General features: G+C 39.7%; 1 protein-coding gene across 1 annotated transcript in view; it reads right to left on the reverse strand.

Moving 5' to 3' along the window:
* Window positions 1–20732, reverse strand: part of LOC306857586 (ryanodine receptor 2-like) — a 161165-nt gene that overhangs the window by 84872 nt on the left and 55561 nt on the right. Inside the window, exons 19-35 of the mRNA XM_079397593.1 lie at window positions 20480–20672; window positions 19899–20115; window positions 19374–19478; window positions 18233–18336; window positions 16847–16930; window positions 15386–15545; window positions 14092–14239; window positions 12388–12596; window positions 12138–12312; window positions 10172–10380; window positions 9752–10095; window positions 8921–9044; window positions 8680–8840; window positions 6709–6868; window positions 5461–5547; window positions 4942–5168; window positions 2541–3336 (exon numbers count right to left, since the gene is read on the reverse strand). Of these exons, the coding sequence (XP_079253719.1) occupies window positions 2541–3336; window positions 4942–5168; window positions 5461–5547; window positions 6709–6868; window positions 8680–8840; window positions 8921–9044; window positions 9752–10095; window positions 10172–10380; window positions 12138–12312; window positions 12388–12596; window positions 14092–14239; window positions 15386–15545; window positions 16847–16930; window positions 18233–18336; window positions 19374–19478; window positions 19899–20115; window positions 20480–20672 (3503 nt within the window). The remainder of the gene's footprint in view (window positions 1–2540; window positions 3337–4941; window positions 5169–5460; window positions 5548–6708; window positions 6869–8679; window positions 8841–8920; window positions 9045–9751; window positions 10096–10171; window positions 10381–12137; window positions 12313–12387; window positions 12597–14091; window positions 14240–15385; window positions 15546–16846; window positions 16931–18232; window positions 18337–19373; window positions 19479–19898; window positions 20116–20479; window positions 20673–20732) is intronic.

Here is a 20732-nt window from a genome sequence, read left to right on the forward strand (position 1 = left end):
CATCACTTCACTCAATCACCTGAGCTTCTTCACTGGATCAACACTCACCAACACTTCCCTGAGATTACATCTATGCTGACCATTCATTTTTATAAGAGAACTGAAAAATAGTGTATATACGCATGTACACACACTACTGTAAGTTTAGTATTATTGAGATTTCATTTTCAGTTTTACTCTTTTAGTACATCAAGTTAAACTAAATGAAAATGAGAAATGTTGCCTTGGGAACTAGCTGAAATAAACTTAACTTTACAATAGAACTTTACATTGATAGTACATATTTACATGATATATTATGTTATTTCAGTTAATATTTATTTTAAGTAATGAAAATGTTTGAATGGTTTTAATTTGAGCAAATATAATAACCTTGATACACACATTCATGTATATACATGCATTAAAATACATTAATGCATTTATTAATAATAATATATACCTTAATCCAATAAAATGAGTTAATTATAAAAGATCAATTAAATTGTTGCTCAGACAACATACAGAATTACCTAATTTTGCCATAAGTCAAATATATTAAGGTTCTGCAATATATAAATATATTGTGGAAACTTAATTTCCTGTAGAGCTGCTTTGCAACGATTTGTATCTTAAAAAGTGCTATACAAATAAACTTGAATTTAATTGAAATGAAATTATAAATTAAACTATAAAATACACTGGTTGGCATTTATTTAGAGAGATATTTAAACTTTATTTAGTTTTCTTATACAGTGTACACTTGTTCAACAAACATGGTCCAAAAATAGAGCTATTTAGGCCTAATCAAAAATATTTAGAATTATCAAAATAATCAATGAAGGGGGTAAGAATTTAAAAACTCTATATTTTGAAAGTTGACATTTGCAACTACCTGTCAACTAGCAATTAGTGGTCAATTAGAAGACTGCCTGCGTAATATCTGCTAATAGGGATGTCAACGATTAATCGACGATCAAATAATTGTCGATAATGATGTAATCGATAAGAGCTATCGATGGTCGATTAAGCGGTTTCATTTTGGGGTGTGTGCACCTCGTGCGCAAAACACGTGCAAACGTCTGTGAGTGACAGTGAAGGGGCTGGGTCTTACACCAAAATAATTTACTAATGTACAAACTACGCTGTTAATGTGATCCAAACTGTACATTAAAACAGATATAATACAAAGTTCTTTTGTATTGAAATGTAGTAATAAGTCATATTCAAATTTCCCTAGATAATTGTTGCATATCGGGCACTTCGCTTTGACAGGGCTGCGGACGCGAGCAGGACAGATAGGCTATTCATTCATACAACATATTAATTTATGGCCACTGTCCAGGTTTCATTCATTTGTTCCCTAGAAAACCCATGAATTTAAATGCGGGAGCAATTTAAGTCATAACGAATTCTTAATTCATGGCCACGAAACCTTTAATTTCCCCCACGTTTACCACAGTAAGAGATGCAAAAACAGTGATTAAAACAACAATAAAATAAACCTGTGAATCTAGAGGGTGAGACAGTGAGGATTTGGGAAAAGAAACAATAAATAATATTAAATTCGTGACCATCTGGCAAAACAGAACACAAAGCCGCGTATGGCTTGATTTAAATGTATGTATGCGCTCGAACGGCATGAATACAAAAGCATGGTCGCGATGTAACATTTGCCTGCTAACCAATTATTTATCTTATTAACAAAGCTTTGTACCTCACTTGTGTCATAATACTCGCATTAAAATGTTTCAAATGGGTAAGAGTGTGTTTTGCCGTTGCAACGCCGGTGGATTTGGAAACGGATCACTGACTGCACGTCACAGCCCCATGCGCCGTTCTTGCGTTTGGGAACATTTTATTTTAAATCCCGATAATGTCAATTGCAAACATTGCAACGATGTTTTAAAATAAAACAATGAGCACCGTGAAACCATTTAAAAGGCGCATCCAGCGGTCTCCGTGACAGAATATGAAACAGCCCACAAAGTATAATGATCCCGCGCGGAACTACGGCGCGCTCTTCATTTTATCAAATGATCGTAATCACATCACTTCATTTTACGATCCTGCTACTAGCCTTTTACTTAGACTAAAAACCCCTTTCATTCGGGTGAGGAAGCTGGCGTTTTGAGTGGTATTTGCACATCCTGTCATGCCGGTGACTATATGCTACTGCAATAGAGGCATTTTGCAGTATTAAGGTTAACGATTAATCGATTAATTGATGGTTAATTTAAACGACGATCGATTGTGGAAATGTTTGAAAATTGACATCCCTATTTGCTAACTATTTACTTTGATGGACATTCAACTGATTATAAGTCAAGTCGATATTATTTGTATAGCTGGGTGGCTTCATATCAGCTTTACAGTATTTAGACGGGGGGAACAACTACTATAACTACTTTGCAACTAAATGCCAACTTATTTTACTAACCCTAACTGTCTACTAATACTCGAATGCAGTTGCATAGTTAGTTATATTCAGTAGAATGTCTAAAGTGGACTACTGAAATAAAGCGTGACTAGTAAATGTTTTTCAGATCCTCTTCACTCACCTGGAGTTTGACGGGTTCAGGAAGCTTCATCTGTAGAAGTCCTTCTTTGGGCGTCTTTCCTCTCAGGCCGTGTTCCTCGGCCCCGTCCCCTTCCAGTCGGCCCCGCCCACAGCCGTCCTCCGGCGTCCCGCCTCCGCTCTCCACTCCGGAGTCCTGCGAGAAGACGCTAGGCTCGATTAGCTGCAGGATGGTCTTCAGGTCTCCGTTGTGGAAGATGCCCATGATCAGGAGCGTGTAGAAGAGTTTAATGAGCGGGACGAACAGGAACTCGGTGCTGCCTCCGACGGGGTCGCGCACGTGTAAGCTTCCCTCCCGCACCGCCTCCGTCAGCATCTCCATGGTGCGGCTCTTCAGCGTCTCCAGCGGGAACTCAGGGCTGTGCTGAAACCCAACGGCGCTCACGAAGCTAGGCGAGGAGAAGCGCATCCGCGGCTGCAGAGAGGTGCTCAGGCCGATCCCCGGCAGCCCGTGCTTCTTCTTCTCGTCGGGGAAGAGCGTGATGCTCTTGGTCTCGGGGGTCATGGGCACGATGTACTCAGAGTTCATCATGAGGCGCGCGGTGGCATAGCTGCTCAGGTGGATGTCGATCAGCAGGTCGTAGTATCCAGTGCGCAGCAGGCCCGGCATGTATTTGTTCTGGATGGCGTAGAGCAGCTGCGCCTCGTCTACGTGACTGCAGAGCGCGTGAGCCACACGGTTGTTCCCCAGCGCGCAGATCGCTGAATACAAGCGCAGCGTGTGATAGTGGAACTTCAGCAGCTCTCTCTGCTCCGACAGCTCCAGGATATCCAGAGACCTGACAGACGAGTACACAACATCTCATCTAAAATCATCATCACCGCCACATGCATGTAAAAACGGCCAAACCAAAATTTATTCAGACACCATCAACATTTCAAACATCACAGTTTATTTGCTATAGTTTAGAACAGTGGTTCTCAAACTTTTTATACCAAGTACCACCTCAGAAAATATCTGGCTCTCTAAGTACCACCATAATGACCAACATTAAAACACAGTAGCGTAGTAGGTTTAACTATTCAGCTACAGCTCTGGCAGAACCTGATTTTACCAAGTGTGGCATGTTCCTGGATCAACATCTTTGTTGACCCTGGAACAACATTGTGATAAACCAATCAGATTTGAAGAACCAGTTTATAGTTTTTGTGAAGTTTAGGCTTAAAATCAGTGTTTGGTGCTTGAACATCAGTGTCATTCATCATTTCCTCTGATTTTAGGGATTACTCATGGTTAAGGTTAGGTTTAGGTGAGGCACAGCTCTGCACAATTCAAAAACGAGGCAGTTTTATTCTTAATAAGAATATTTATTGTTGGCCACTATAACATTGTAAATGCACAGTTTGGACATTAACACTGCACTGTGCTTACAAACAGGTAAATAAAAAACTTAAATAATTATTAAATTAAAATGTGTTGGACCTAAAAGTTAAATAAAAACTGTCCTGTTGTCACGTTCCCTCTCGGGACACAAGGAGCGAGGAGACGTAGGAGTTCCAAATAGCACATTTATTGGAGAGACACACACAAGGAGACGAGGAGCTTGGGGAGAGACGAACATCAATGACGTTAGACCGGACACAGGGGCTAGGAAACACAGGGCTTATAAACACAGGGAAATTGGCAAGGAAGAACAGAAACAGGTGTGGGGCAATCACATGCAGGGCTGGGGACACATTAACTATTAATTAAAGGAACGAGGATGGCCAGATAGGGACACGAGAGGAGGGGAAACACAAGACAAGGACTGACACCTGTACTTAAAGCTGCAGTCCATAACTTTTGTCGCTCTAGTGATTAATAAACAGAACTGCATGAGTCTTGTGGAAGAACACTGTAGCCGGAGCTACTTCTCTCTGTTGATGTCTATGATGAATCTCGCAGGTACTGGGCTACTCCGCAGTGGTACCTATCCGAACCAGTCTAAATAGTCCAAATATAAACACTATAGGTGTACTGTAGTGATTCAGGACAAGCCAAAAAAACTGTTTGGAAAATGGATTCATGGTGTACTCGCTTATTATATAAATGTTGAACACAAAAAAGTTACGGACTGCAGCTTTAAATGTAAAAAAAAAACTTTACTCAAATAAAGATTAAATTAAAATGTATTGTGTTTTAACATTAATTTATATTTAATTTAGTGATTACCACTCGTGGTACTCGTAACTGGAAACATCAACTGCATTGATTGCAAAAAAAAAATCAAAAGATGAATTCTATAATTAATTATTTTAATTTATTGCACCTCAGTTGTGCAACATTTCCAGTAATTCTGTGGACTGGAGTCAGTTATTCCTCACACGCTGACACTCAGTCCTAATGTCCAGAGATCAGTGTGAGTGTGATTGATTGTGTGTGTGGGGTGTGTGTGTATTTGTACCTGTTCTCCTCAGGTATATGGAGCGTCATGAACTGCAGTGGTTCTGAACTCTGCACCATCCAGCCCAGTCTCTCACTGACCCTGCTGACCTCTGACCTCAGGAACTGATTGGGCACACGGCTCCATAACACAGACGTGAGGAACTGCACGTGTAACCGTGGCGGACACTGAGGAACCGCATTCTTCCGCTCGCTTTTAAACAGACCTGCAGAGAGCGGCATGACACTCTACACACACACACACACACACACACACACACACACACACACACACAGAGAGAATCAAAAGTTCACATAATAGTCTTTGCAAACTTCATCATTTCACAGATGCGCTCCTGTACGAGCTAAATTTACACTCGTCCTCTTTGTGCAACCAGAGCGAAAATAAAAATAGCCTCAGCATCCTTTGTATGTATGTGTGTGTGTGTGTGTGTGTGTTTGTGTGTGTGTGCGTGTGTATGTATGTGTGTGCGTGTGTATGTATGTGTGTGTGAGAGAGGGTGTGTGTGAGTGAGCTCACCTTGATGCGTCCCAGTTCGAACTGGAAGACGTTTGGACTGGTTGCCTGCGCAAACACTGCAGGGAAAAGTTTAGTACTGGGCTCCACCTGCAGACACAGTTACGCTGCTAGTTAGTCCTAGTCAGAGCTGGGTAGTAACTGATCACATGTCATCTGGATTACTTTATCAGATTCCAAAAATTAAGTACTTGTAATTAGATTAAATTACATTTTAAAATACTAAATTTTAAAATCAGTCTTGCGGGCTCAGACTACAGTTACTTTTTTATGGATTGCATGATTACATATTATTTACAGAATAGCAATAATTTATTGATTCTCCCTAACTGCTCTTTTTCATCTTTCTAAAATAGCCTACATCTTATATACACTCAGAAAGTCTTCAGTTTTGTGGACATTCACACAGAGATCAGCCATTAGTCCGGTGCTACACAGCATTTGTCCACTGGATTTACAAAAATCATTTCAGGTTTAAGAAGTGTTTCAACGCTGCATCAACTGCTGATGAACACATTCATTTTTGTTAGTATTGGTTATTTTACCATGTATTACTTTGGATGGTGTTTGTCTTTCAAACACATTAAAATGCACAAAGTCACCATCTTTTTTTGCCATCTGATTCTCTTTCACCTAATATATTTTTATTTGAAGTACCGAGATTTTAAAATAAATATTGTAATACTGAAGTATCTCATTTGCATGTTCATCGTTCACTGACATTCATTACAGTTACATGACATGCAGGTAAACAAATAAAATATTTCTTTTTCTCAACAAGTGTTTTATTTTGATTCATTCTAAAATGTTTTAATTTAACATTTTTATAATTTAATTAAATATTAGCTTTTAATTAAACTCATAAACCCTCTGTAGTTCTTTCACAAACTCAGTTTGGGAAACCATGATGTACTATAATAGTTTAATGCACTTCATGTTGTTGATAACAAATGGAACATATTTTCTTACTCTTTTTATTTTTATATCAATATGGTACATGATCATCCTATTTAAATCAATGCAAAAAACAAGATAGGTCAAAAGTAAACAAAGTAATCTAAAAGTAGTCTAATTATATTACCTAAAATGTCACGTAAAATGACCTAAATGTAATGGATAGAGTTACTGACTACAATTTTTATCATGTAATTTGGCATGAGTATTGGATTACATTTTGTAAGTAATCTACCCAGCTCTGGTCCTAATTAAGCAGTCCCTCCAGCACAGGCTGCTCAGAGGAATGAACCATACCTGGTAGAAGGTGCTGAGCTCTTTGCCGTTGGAGGTGAAGGTGAGGAGGCCGTTGGCTGCATCCACCAAACACCCGATCTCCAGCCCGTTATTATTGCGGCCCTGACTGGGATTGCTGCACTCGCCACCCCAAACCATGTAGCAGTTACTGCGCTTGATGCTGCCAAACAGACACATACTGCTATTGTACAACCTAGTGGTGTGCCATATATATCTATATATTGTGGCGGGAGGAGCAAACGACAGACACAGTGGGTGTGGCGTCAGGCCACAGAGAGGCTTTTATTAAACAAAATAATAAAGTGTCCAAAGAGGGTAAGGTGTCCACAAATAAACAGGGGGTCTGGTGTCCTCGTCGTGCTGCGGGTTTGTGAAGGAGGGCAGTGTTCTGGAAGGAAGGGTCCAGGTAAGGTCGTACGGGTGCGGAACTCGACCCATTCTCGACACTCCCTTCCTGGACCCACGAGGACACCAGCGTGCATGCACGGGGAAGTGCATCACACACCCACTCCCGTCGGGAGCCTGGTGAAGGGCGGCCAATACGGGACGGGGTGGTGATGATAATAAGGGGGGAGGCAGCCGACTCGTCACTATATATATATATATATATATATATATATATATATATATATTTGACATTATCAAGTATTTTGCAAAAACCATTCAAAACAGAGCAAAACAGAGCGCACACATACATTAGCTGAAGTCTAGACTAGTGCGCTTATATTAGAGTGCGTTCTCTGCATGATTCAGTCTATTAAAATGCCTTTAGAATGATCAAAAATTCAAGACATGGGGACAGAAAATGTATATATTTTTACCGCTTCATATAGTTAATCAATTTCACACCAAGAGTGCCGTTTTTGTCCAAAAATTTGCATTATTACAAATGTGATATTATTTTTTACAACAGTTCAATAAACAAGACGTTAATTAAGAGACTTACATTTTAGACAAATACCATATTTCCTGTTTTTGCTGTATTTCAACAACAAAAATAATTCCAAACACAGCCCCAGCACTGTTTTGTGTCTCTGAGCAACATGACAGTGATTCGTTCCTGAATGAATCAACCGTTTAAATGATTCGATTCAATCACAATGACTCACTTATTAACAGTGACTTGCTGCCACCTACTGGCCGTTTTAATTTCACATTCAAAGTATCTTTTATTTTTTAAATAATTTCAAATATCAGTATTTAATGTTTTATTTTTAATATATCAAAACATTATGCATTTGTAATTGCAGGTTAAATGCATTCATGTTCTGCATTATAAAGTGTGTAAACACATCTAAATGCCACTTTAATTGTAGCATCTGTGTTTCCTCTGCATTGTAAAGATGAATTTTGTTGATACTTATTTCATTTGCTTGGTAACAGTCCAAATGTCTTATTATCCTAATTCACTGATTAAATATAAGAATTTGACTCGAAAGATAATGGACACTTTTAGAAAAAAAATTGGCTTTATAAAGGTAAAAATGCCCATATGTCGCAGTCCTACTCCACCCGCTCCGAGCTGGATTCGAACCGCGGTCTCCTGCGTGGGAGGCAGGCGCTCTAACAAGGAGGCTAAAGGCCACCACCTGTAACGGTTGTCGCTAGAGCGCCACTTGAGATCGGGGAGTGAGGTTTAACCTGCACAGCACTTACCCGCTGGCCTCTGCTACACATAAAATGTAAAAATCAGTTTAAACTTATTGGAAAAGATTAATTTCTATCAGTGTGAACTGACCAGCACACAGAATATGAAGAATATCAAAAACTTTAGATGTCAGCTGTCCAGGGCAGTCCTTAAGATACCAGTACAATAACACACTCAGCAAAATATCATCTAATTATCAATAAAATCACAGAGAATATCGAGATAATATGTTTCTCAATATCGCACACCCCTAGTACAACCATTACATGTTTGCATCTACAGACAGAAGTACACTGTGCTCCTGCGACGTCAGCATCACTGACCTCTCGTGAACTTTGCCCTTCTCGTCTCCCAGGGTAACGGTGACCGTTCGGACCGTGCTGAGCTCGAAGGCCAGGTCGTACTGATGAAAGTCTGAGGTCACCCAGCCGACCCACACACTGGACGGCTCCTGGCCGGGGAAGATCCTCACCGAGTAATAATACTGACACACAGAGACAGAAGAGCGTCATGTAACACTCAGCGGAGAGCGGGACGTTCTGATAGTGCGTCTCTGTCGCTCACCGTTGATGTCTGTATGAGATTCTCACAATCGTCTCTCTCATCAGCCAAAACCTCCTCTGACAGACGAGCGTTACTGCTGGAGTTACTGCTGTTCATTTCAGGCTTCGTTCTTTTCAACGTGAACCTGAACAAACACACACATACAATTATACTCAAACACATCATCATTCCCGACAAAATCAGACTCGAACACATCTCTCTTTCTGAAACGTCCGAACACAATTCAATCCAAAACAAGGGATGCAACACCTGCATTAACTGTCATCTTCTACATTTTAGGTTTCTCTTTTAACATCAAGTGAATTATGAACCAGCTTATAACAGGCGTCCAATACTGACTACGGAAAAGGGGAATAACCAATGACATTTGAGGTTACAATTAAAACAACAAGCCCCACCCCACGACTGATCTGTTTTCCTCTCGCGGAAGTGATTTACCGTGCGTGCCAGCATCAGTGGTGCACTCGGTTATTAATGGCATTGATTTGCCGTTATAATCTAACTCTAGCACTCTCTATTCTAATTCTATTCTATAAAAAAACACTAGCTTCTCTATTCTTTTTGTATTCTATCTATTCGTTTTCTTTTCATTCATTTATACAATTAACAAAAAGCAAAAAAAGGCCTCAAACACTAGCTTGCTCTATTCTATTCTTTCTGTTTCCTTTTTATTTATTATATAATAAAATAAAAAACCTTGCTATGTGTACTGCGTTAGGCTAACTGAGGCTGGTCATAGCACTTGCATATCATTGCTCTTTTGTTGATTTTGATTTGTAAGTCGGTTTGGATAAAAGCGTCTGCTAAATGACTAAATGTAAATGTAATGACCTCTGTTTGATTTTGGAGGGTTTCTCCTGATTATGATCTTTGTGGTTGTTGAACTCATCTCGTTCTCTGTCGGGTCCGTTCGAGCTCACGTGACTGTGTGGCGTCTTCATCAGGACCTCGAAGTCCGACACCGTCTCGAAGTCCTCCAGATCTCTCTTGGGAGAGAAGAAGCTGCCGTTGGCGGGCAGTGTCCCGCCGGGCGAGCGCAGGAACGCCTCCGAGCACTCGATGGGCATGCTGAGACGATAGAACATGATGTCTGTGCTGCTGTTCTGTGAGCCAAATGACCTCTGCGTGACCTTTAGGCACGGCGGGCTCTCCACCGTCCCGTCGATCCGCGTGACCTGCAACACACACAGAATCCTGTGAACGCTCAGTACTGCGTGACCTCTGACCTCGTGACCTGGTGTGACCTCTGACCTCGATGTGCTCGTGGTTGAGTGGGACGGGGATGAACTGAGGCAGGCGTTTGCTGATCCACATGGTCAGATCACGGTTCATGTTGACGGCGAAGGGTTCGTAGCCCTCCTGCAGGCCGCAGATGGTGAAGTACTTCAGAGTGCTCACGTCCTTCCCAAAGTTCATACGGCCCACCTGACACACGCCCAGACTACAGACCGGGATGAAACCTGACAACAATAACACACATCAGTGATCAGTTTATGAAGTCAATCATACTAGTGCTCAGTGTTTATCTGTAATTTTCCAGTGTAATTTTCCAGTACAAATACCTAAACATTCTTAAATCAAGATACATTTACTTCAGATGCAAAATGACAAGTCTTGTTTTCTGAGAAATGCATCGAAATAAAGTAAGTTTTTGTTATTATTATTAACTAAAATCAAAACTAAAACTAAAAAATTAATTTCAGCTAGTTGCCAAGACTTTTTCATTAGTTGACTCATTTTCATTTAGTTTAACTTAATACTAAAATAGTGCTAAAATAAAAATAACTAAAAACTATACAGACATATAAAACAAATTATAAAAATGGCAAAAACACTACTAAAATGCTACTACAATAGAGCTAAAATAAAAATAACTAAATAAAATAAAATAAAAAATATTTAAAACTGAATAAAAACTATACAGACATATAAAAAACAATACAAACAAAATAACACAAACAATGCAAAACAATGCAAAAACACAACAAAATAAAAATAAAATTAAAAAAATGATTAAAATAATAATAACAACTATAATAGTATCTGAATTACACTAAAATAACACTGAAAAATCCACCAATGAGGTCAGAAAAAAAACTTTATTCAAAGAGAAAACATTGGCAGATTTCTGGCAGACATTTGTTCTTGTTTTAAGCATGAAATCACTTTATTTTGATCACTTTCTCAGTAAACAAGACTTCTTATGTCATTTTGCTACTGGTGTAAATGTATCTTGATTTAAGGATGGAAAACAAGACAAAAATACTGGTTAAGAACATTAAGAACACTGTTCGCAGTTTCTAATAAAATACTCTGACATATGACAGACCTGCCACTGACCTCACAGAATAAGACATATGCTGATACATATAGTAATGGATGATGTGTCAGAGGTCAGCAGGTGGCGCTCATGTCTAGTTCTTACACTGCAGGATCTGTGAAGAGCCGTAATGACAAATGACACAGCAACACTCACCTGCTGCTCACGATAACACTCCAGGAGACATAAACAAGACACAAGAGCTGCTGCAACTAATGCACGAGTGTGTGTGTGTGTGTGTGTGTGTGTGTGTGTGCGCGTGTGTGTGTCTGCTGGAGCATCAGTGTGTGTTTTGCAGTATCAGCTCTGTAGGTGTTAGCAGAGCTCAAGTCTGCTTAGCTCCAGTGCTGCATTCTCACACACACACACACACACACACACACTGTATCAGACAATATGACAAACAGTTAAATAAGAGGGAATGATGAACAGCTAGAAAGAAAGTCATTTCGGACGTGGAGTAAGTTATTAGATAATGATCAAAGATTATCAAGCATGTTATCAAACATTTATTTCTTTATAATAACATCACTTATGAAAGCAGGAACATAAAGACAATAGCGTCGGATTTGACTTTAATCAACGGGATACTTCACCCAAAAATGAAAACGCTATAAGAAAAATAAGATATTTTGAGTTTTACGGTCCATATAATGAAAGTTAATGGGCTCCAATGTTGTTCCAATGTCCTTCAAAGTTTGTGTCTCACTGAAGAAAGAAACTCGTACAGGTTTGATTGATACTAGGGGAGTAAATGATGACAGAATGATGATTTCTGGCTGAACTATTGCATTAAATCATAGATTAATCACATAATGATGGACGTCCTACAAATATCCGAGTGTTCATTTCACCTAACAATCTTTCTTTACCAGGATTAGGAAGCGTCTCACTCACCTTCCCAAACTTCAAAGTCTTTGAAGGCGAGTTCAGATCCCGAGTCGTCGAGCAGCACCTCTCCGTTGAGCGTGAACATCATGGTGCGTTCGTTCATGTCCACCATGCAGCCCACCACGTCTCCAGACAGCCATGAGCGGCCGAAGTGCTCGTTCCCCTGATGCCAGCGCTGAGCCTGCAGACACACACGTCAGCTTCCATCCGTCCTCAACACGTGTGATGCTTCTCAGTGTTTCTCCATTCCGCTCACCTTGAATCCATCAAAGACGAAGGCCTGGTCGTCTGAGCCCAGCTCCAGGTCCGGCAGACAGCCGGGTCTCGCCCAGCCCACCCGCATCTCTCCCGCCGTCACCACCTCCAGCTCAAAGTACCACTTCCCTCCGTTCACGCTGTACGTCTTCTCCGCTCGGAATATCCGGAATCGCTCAGCAGACATATTACCCACGTCTGCTCGAGCTGCTGCGCACAACACACACACGTGTGAGCAAACCACAACTGCATGATGATAATACACTAGTGTGCTCCCAAACAATGACAAATGCATTAAGAAGATATCGCCATTCAACTGTATCTTAATTTCATTTATTTATTCTTTTTCTTTCATTTTTGTCTTTCTTTCTTTCTTTGAATGTATAACTATGATTGCCTGGTGTTTTCTTTTTTCTTCCTCTGAATTATTGTATGGTTGTATGTTATATGTAGATATGTGTATATCTATATTATTTATAGTATATTACTATATTTACGTGATTGTTACTTTCTGTCTGACCTAAGATGAACCAAATAAAAGCACAAAAAAGATATCTGCATTCAGAACTCAGAAAAGAAGTCAACCATTTGTTTGAGATGGTCACCTGTTTTCTCAGAAGAATATAGATTTATATAAAAATCTCTAAATCAATTATTAATATTCTTATTATCAAAGAAAATATTATCTTGTGAGTAAACAATTGTTGCAATATACTGAAATGCTGCAAATTGTTTGGCAATATATGCTAAAAATTTCCCAGGATTGTCTCCATGCTCATAAAATCGTTGTTTTAAGTATCTTATCTTCTTCTCTGCGCTCAAGGGCACCTCAGTCGTGGTATTGAGGGAGAGAGCGCTGGACATTCACTCCCCCCCCACCTACAATCCCTGCCGGCCGGGGACTCGAACCCACAACCTTTGGATCACGAGTCCGACTCTCTAACCATTAGGCCACGACTTCCCCTTAATTGAAGCTCCATAGTGACACTGGCATGAAATGCTTTCTATATTACAAGATTGCATTCAGAACTAAAAACCAACAATGCAGATCAACAATTTTGATGACATCATGCTGCACTTCAGATTGTCTGTCCAATCAAATGCTCTCTAGAATCTGAAGCATCCCGCCCCCTTCATTATAAGAGATGCTGAAGCTAAATCAGTTCTTCAGTTCATATATTTACTCATTTCTATATAATGAATAACACACAGTGCACTTTATAGGGAACAGGAAGTGATTCAGCAGTGTATTTTGTATTTATTGTACGGTGTCAGGCTGTGAAGCAAGTGAAACACTATCAGCTTTTTAAAAAAATAAGAGACAATCTCTTTAATTGATTTCATGTTTTAATACATTTTAACACAAAACTGGGCTCATCAAGCCACTGCACAAGTGTTAATTTTGTATCACTGATATACTATTATAGTATTGTAGTTATAGTATTCGATTTTTTTTTATTAATTTTTTTTTTAATCTTGTGAGTTTTTGTCATTATTTGTTTCTTAAAAATATAATACTATTAAATAGTTTTTAGTTTTGTAATTTTAGCATTTCAACTTATACTGAATGAAAATAAGAAATGTTGCCTTGGTAACTAGCTGAAAAAAAATTAGTTTAAGGTTTTTTTATATTTAATTTTATTTCAGTTAATATTTATTTTATTTAATGCACTGAAAACATTTTTTATGGCTAGACTCCTGGTACCGTGGTCTTGATCTGGGGCCTCCAGGTTGTATCCGTATCCCAGCAGCGTCCGCACGGCTTCCCGCAGACTGTCCTTGTTTGATTTCTTGGTTCTCTCGTCCAGAAGAACGTAAGGAACCAGACGAGGGTTCCTCTTGTTCTTGATGTCCTGCAGAGACACAGAGACAAACGAGTGTGAGGAGACATCACGGACACTGCGTGGGACTCGTCTGTGTGTTTAAGTGTCCGCCTGTGACTGTACAGATGAATCCAGACGTGAATCTCACTGACAGCTGTAATCCGGCTCCAGTCTCGTTCCTCAGTATCAGTCCGTTTATATCACACTAAGTATTTCTACTGTAAATTCACTGTAAAACTGATTCTTATACGAAGTATTTGCATTTATGTCAATTTTTCAGTGAATAAAATTCTTTAACTCGAAATCTGCTTCATCTCATTTGATTCTTTTATCCATTTTCCTGTTTATTTGTACTTTTGTACTAAATGTACTCGTGTGTCAATTTAGGTAACGTTTTTAACTTTACTTCTACAAAACTATGTGTTTTTGCTTTGTTTTTATTCAATATATGAAGGTGCTTTAAACTGAATCATTATATATTCGAATTAGTGCTGTCAAACGATGAATTGCGATTAATCGGATCCAAAATAAAAGTTTTTGTTTATATATGTGTGTGTGTACTGTGTATATTTATTCTGTATATATATATATTTAGAAAATATTTACATGTATATAAATTTATATTCTTATATTTTATATTATATATAAATATATTTAATATATAAACATAAAATATTTTTCATAAAATATATACATGCATGTGTTTGTATTTATATATACATTAAATATACACAGTATACATACATATATTATGTAAACAAAAACTTTTATTTTGAATGTGATTCATCACGATAGATTGTTTGACAGCACTAATTCTAACAATAATGCACAATGCTATCTTATTTTGTACATGTACTGTAACTTATCCAGATTCATTGTGAATGAAAAGAATATAATAATTTCATTCATTTCAACAAATTTACCATCAATACAGACACTGCGTTCATTACCTCCAACATGTTTTCTCACTAACACTCAGAAACTCAGGAATAAAAGAAAGTTAAAAGTGTAAATATGACAATGACATTCATGTGCGTTCAACTCATAAATCCTATCGTCATGACTTGAACACACGGTATCATGCAGTGTATGTTTAGGAAGCATGTGTATATGTGGATACGTGGGTTTAGGACGGAGCCCGTCTGTATATTACATACTACAAACACTCACACTGACCTGCTGGACACCGTAGGTCCAGCCCTGCCGTATGCGGTCTCGGGCCCAGACGTTGTGAGCATTCTCTGCCAGCTTGTCCACCATGGCCTCCTGGGTAGACGCCAGTTTGATGTGGCTCAGGTCCATCGGGGCTGGTTTATACCCGCTGGACAGCTCGTATCTGACAGGAGAACACACGCTAACTGACCAGTACAGGAGCAACTAACACTTACTACATACATGATCTCAACTCAACTCATGATCTCACCAAACAGGCAGGAAACTCAGTGTAAGGTTTTGTTTTTTTAAATAACGTCCAAGCGGCCAGCGACAGACAATTTAGACTTCTAAAATCATCATGACTTGCCTAAAATAAAATCTATAGATATAAAACAGCTCAAGCATACCACAATGTTAGTTTAAACATTTAACCTATATAAATGTGCTGTTAGATGCATATCCAGTAGTTTGTGCGGAGAGGAGCTAAAGCACGCTTTACAGGACATGTGTGTCAACGCCTCAACTTACACTGAAAAAATCTTAAAATACGCCATCATTTTTGCTCATAAAGGTAAGAGTAATACATCATTCGGAACTGTTAAGGGTCTACTTTTATTTTTGTGCACTTACAATATGAACAAAACGTTGTGCTTTTGTAAAATAACACAGGATGCTCTTTCTGCAGTTTCGGTCTTGAGCAGGAGCGCTGCACAGTGATGAACCAAAACTCAGCGAACACTTGCTTCACAGACTTGATAAATATATCTATAGAAAGCTTTAAACTACTACTTGAAAATTAAATAATTCAAGTCGAAAACAAAAACTCTCATTATGTAATCTGTAAAGATGCATTTCTCTCTAAAGGCGCATCCAATGAGGAGATGGCAAGTCAGGATCATCAACTTCATCTTTGTGACACTGACTCAGAAAACACTAGTTTATTAATAAATAATTCAAATATCTCCTTACTATACCCCCCCAACACATTGATTGTAATTACTTTTGCCGGTAGCCTAGTTTGCGGCAAGCTTTAGGCTTATTGCGTGTGCTTGAACGCAGAACTCTTCCAGCTGCACTGAAGGCACTCGCTGCTGCTGCGGGACACTAAACACCGCCGAGCCGCTCTTGACAGTCGTGGTCTCGAGTTGTCTTCCAGCGCGGCAAATTTTTCATCACCATAAATTGATGGATGTCTAAAATATAAAAATAAGGAGAAGCCTAAAACAGGCCCAAGGCCCGGCCCGTGTCTGAGCTATGACGTGAAAATTGGCCCGAAGCCCGGCCCATCGGGGCCTGAGCTGAAATGCAGGGCTCTACTCAACAGTATAACCCAGTTGGTCCATCTAGTTAACCAGTGTGATCTTTCATGAAAAAGTGAGATATAAAGTGAGATATTATGTGTGACACCAACATCCCAAACACAACATAAATCCAGACACACAAACATGTTAGCATGTCATGAATAACGTTTGACACACTCACTTTGCTGAAAGCTTCAGATTTTTGACTTTCTCTGCCGCTCGTTCATCCGCCACACCGACATGACAGCCCAACGCCAGAAGAGTCCTGCAGCACACACATCAGATCACGGCATGATGGGAAATTGGGAATTACATCAGTGAGTCGCACACAGCAGTAGCTATGTTTCTATCCAAAGTTTTACGAATTAAACTTATGTGCAAAATTGGAATATCGCATAAAACATTTGCGAATAAAGCACCATTTCCATTCCGGTGAGTTTTCAGAGAACAAAATCGTCACTTCCTGATTAACTTGTGCTAAATATCACGAAGAAAAAATTAATTTGCTGCAGCAGGAGAAGGCACTGTATATAAACATTTTTGTATACAATAAATTACGAGCTTGAGAGCACAGACGAAACGTGGTCATGCTATCTTATTTTCAGAGTCTGCTGTTTGGGAACGCAGTTCTGGGAGTTCATTATAACAAAGCACTTTGACGAGACTTTGCTCAAGCATTTTAGAATGACAAAATTAGCATTTCAGATGCTGTGCAATGAGATCGGTCCATTGGTTGGTGCAGGTATGCAGTCTCGTGGCAAAATCACATGCACATTAAGGAATTTGTTCGGTAAAAGTGTTTCCATCATGTTTTTTTGCACATTTTTAGAATTTATACGCATCTTGACGTTTCCATCCAGCGTCTTTTTATGCAATATCCCAAAATGCGCATAAAAACAGGTGGATGGAAACATAGCTAGTGAAATCAATGCTAAAAACAATAAATGCAACTATACCATAAAATCACGTATAGTTATGAGAGCAAACTAAACTGAGCAACTTTAAAAGGAAGGAGAAACACGTGTCACATCTTCTGTTGTAGATGAAGTTTGTCAGTCAAACTCTACAGCAGATCAGATATGACCTAGACAGCATTAATCATGTTAGTATTTGATTTAATGAGATCAAATGTGACGCTCACAAACAAACATCAGTCACAGTGTAACCTCGTTCAGTCCAGTGTGACTCCTGCACAATCACACACAACACTTCATTAAGACACGAGCGCACCGCAGGGACTCACACACACACACACACACGCACCACAGGACTGTAATTAAAGTCATTAGAACGCTTCTGAAACAGAAAAGAAAGGAGGAGACAGAAAAGAAGAGTGCTGATAGAGACAGACACTAATGACAGTCAAAGACTCTCCAGCACAAATATGATTCATCTCAAAGACAATGTGAATTTACTGACTCTATTGACTCGGATTGTGAGTGAGCAGCATGTGTCTCTTCGCATATTTAAGTGCTAACCATCCAAAGCACATGAAACGCAATCACAAGTCAATACAAAAACAAGATCTTCAATCACTATACCAAATGTAATGTCATTTCTAACTTACTTGAGTGTCTCCTGAGACATCTGTAGGTTGTAGCTGCGCTCTTGTTCAGGAAGTCTGGAGAACTCCACCAGACACGGATGCTGCCGTTTATTATCATCTCTCACCTGCATCATGAACCATATTTGTGTTAGAAAATGCAGGAATTCATAACAGACCATACGAGTGCAGCTTTATGGGAGAAATGAAACTAAATCTGTTAAGAAGACTGTATTAAAGACAGAAAGTGAGAGCGTGCTAATGAACAGAACATCACACTGTGTGACTTTATAACACTGCAAAATCTCTCTGTGACCAATCAGAGAGCTGGAATACAGTGACCATAAGCACAGATTCTTCAGGACATCAAGCCATTCATTTCTGTAAATCTGCTTAGAATGAACATGAATTGAGAGAAGCTCCATAAATAAACTAATGGAGATCAAGAGTTTTCCACCACACACATATTCCACAAAAATACATGTATTTGATGTCAGTTAAATTAGGAACATTAAATGATAATGGCAGAACAATCAATCAAACGTTAACTATATTCACAGTAATTAAAAACCAAGCACATATTATGATTGCTTCATCATGTGACATGACTTGAAACCGTTGATCTAGTGTCAGCTGACTTTTCTCTTGCTCATCAACATCCTCACTGTTTCTGCTGGACTGGGGTTTGCAAGTTTTTAAAAAAGCTATTAATTAATTATATTAAATTATATTATATAAATCAAAATTCTAAATAAATAAAAATACATTTCAATAATTTAATTTAAATTCAATTATGTTAACCTGCGCCCTATCTCTACATCTTCCACTGCACCTCTTTCTTTCTCTGTGGGTGTCTGGAATTGTCAGTCAGCTGTCAACAAAGCTGACTTCATTTCTGCTTTTTCTTTAAAATCCACTCAGCATTTTTTATTGTTTTATTGGTTTAAATTAAACAATACATCAAACAAAATAAAGCACTTAATAAAAATTTTTTTTTTTTTTTTTACTATGTCATGTGACCATTTACCAACATCAGAGAACCGTGAACATGCAAATGTGTTAATAAATTATTGAAATGCTTGGCTGACATAAAAAAGTTCATTTATCTCTGATTCAGAGGAATCCTCCACAGAGGACAGAAACACATGCTGAGTGTCTGACGCACCGCTCCGTAGGTCCATCCCAACTCAATCTTGTTCATCACCCACAGCTCATGGATGTTTTCTGCCAGTTTCTCTCGGATCCGCTCAAGATGTGGCGGCAACACGATCTGGACGGCAGAAACACACACACACACATACTCATGAACAAACTCATTCAAATAACTGGTGTGTGTTCAGGTGTGTGTGTGTTCCTGACTGGTGTGTGTACAGGTGTGTGTTCAGGTGTGTGTGTGTACCTGTCTGGTGTGTGTTCAGGTGTGTGTGTGTACCTGTCTGGTGTGTGTTCAGGTGTGTGTGTACCTGACTGGTGTGTGTTCCTGACTGGTGTGTGTGTTCCTGACTGGTGTGTGCTCAGGTGTGTGTGTTCCTGACTGGTGTGCGTGTGTTTCTGACTGGTGTGTGTGTGTTTCTGACTGGTGTGTGTTCAGGTGTGTCTGTACCTGACTGGTGTGTGTGTTTCTGACTGGTGTGTGTTCAGGTGTGTCTGTACCTGACTGGTGTGTGTGTGTGTTCAGGTGTGTGTGTACCTGACTGGTGTCCACAGGTGTCGGCGTGAAGGCTGCCTGTGACAGTGTGATCGCGGGTCCCAGGAGGTCACGTGTTCTCCCATGATCATGTTTGTACTCCTGACTGTGCTCCACATGCAGCTTCTCTCGTGGTAAAACGGCCTCAAAACATGGAGCGTAACCGGACGGAGGCAGGAACTTAAACTCTCCATGACGACCGCCAAACAGGAAGCGCACTCTGAAGAGGACAGGAGTTATTCACCAATCAGAGCAGGTTTCAGTTGCAATTTACATTGACATTAGGTGCGTTCGACTTGAAGCGGCACTGCGCAGAATGACATCAAAGTACCGCGAGAGCGATAAGAGAGCAGATGGATCCTTAAGCTTTCGAATCGCTCTTGCGATACTTTGATGTCATACACTGATCATTCTGTGCAGTGCCGCTTCAAGTCGAACACACCTATTATGATGCTTTCACAACATTGATTGGTTTTGACTGAGCAGTTCTGCCATTCATGTGAGTTATCCATCAGACTGACCAATGGCAGACAGGGGGTGTAGCTGATGGGATAGTGGGCGTGTCTGGAGACGATGAGACTCACTTGACTCCGGCGGAGAAGGACATGACGGGGAAGAAGAGTCCGTCTGAGTTAAAGTTCTCAAACATTCCCTGGACCGGCTGGCCGTTGATGCGGAAGGAGATGCTTGGAGCGCTGAGATCCAGACAGCAGCTGACCACATCCTCGGCCCGCAGCACGTGCTGATTGGGTGAGCTGACTGAACGTGCCACACAACCTGCCAATCAAAGCACACGTTACAGTCACATGGCCTACGGCTCTTTAAAACCACTGACAT

Source organism: Barbus barbus, assembly GCF_936440315.1.
Source record: "Barbus barbus genome assembly, chromosome: 38".
Lineage (NCBI taxonomy): Eukaryota > Metazoa > Chordata > Actinopteri > Cypriniformes > Cyprinidae > Barbus > Barbus barbus.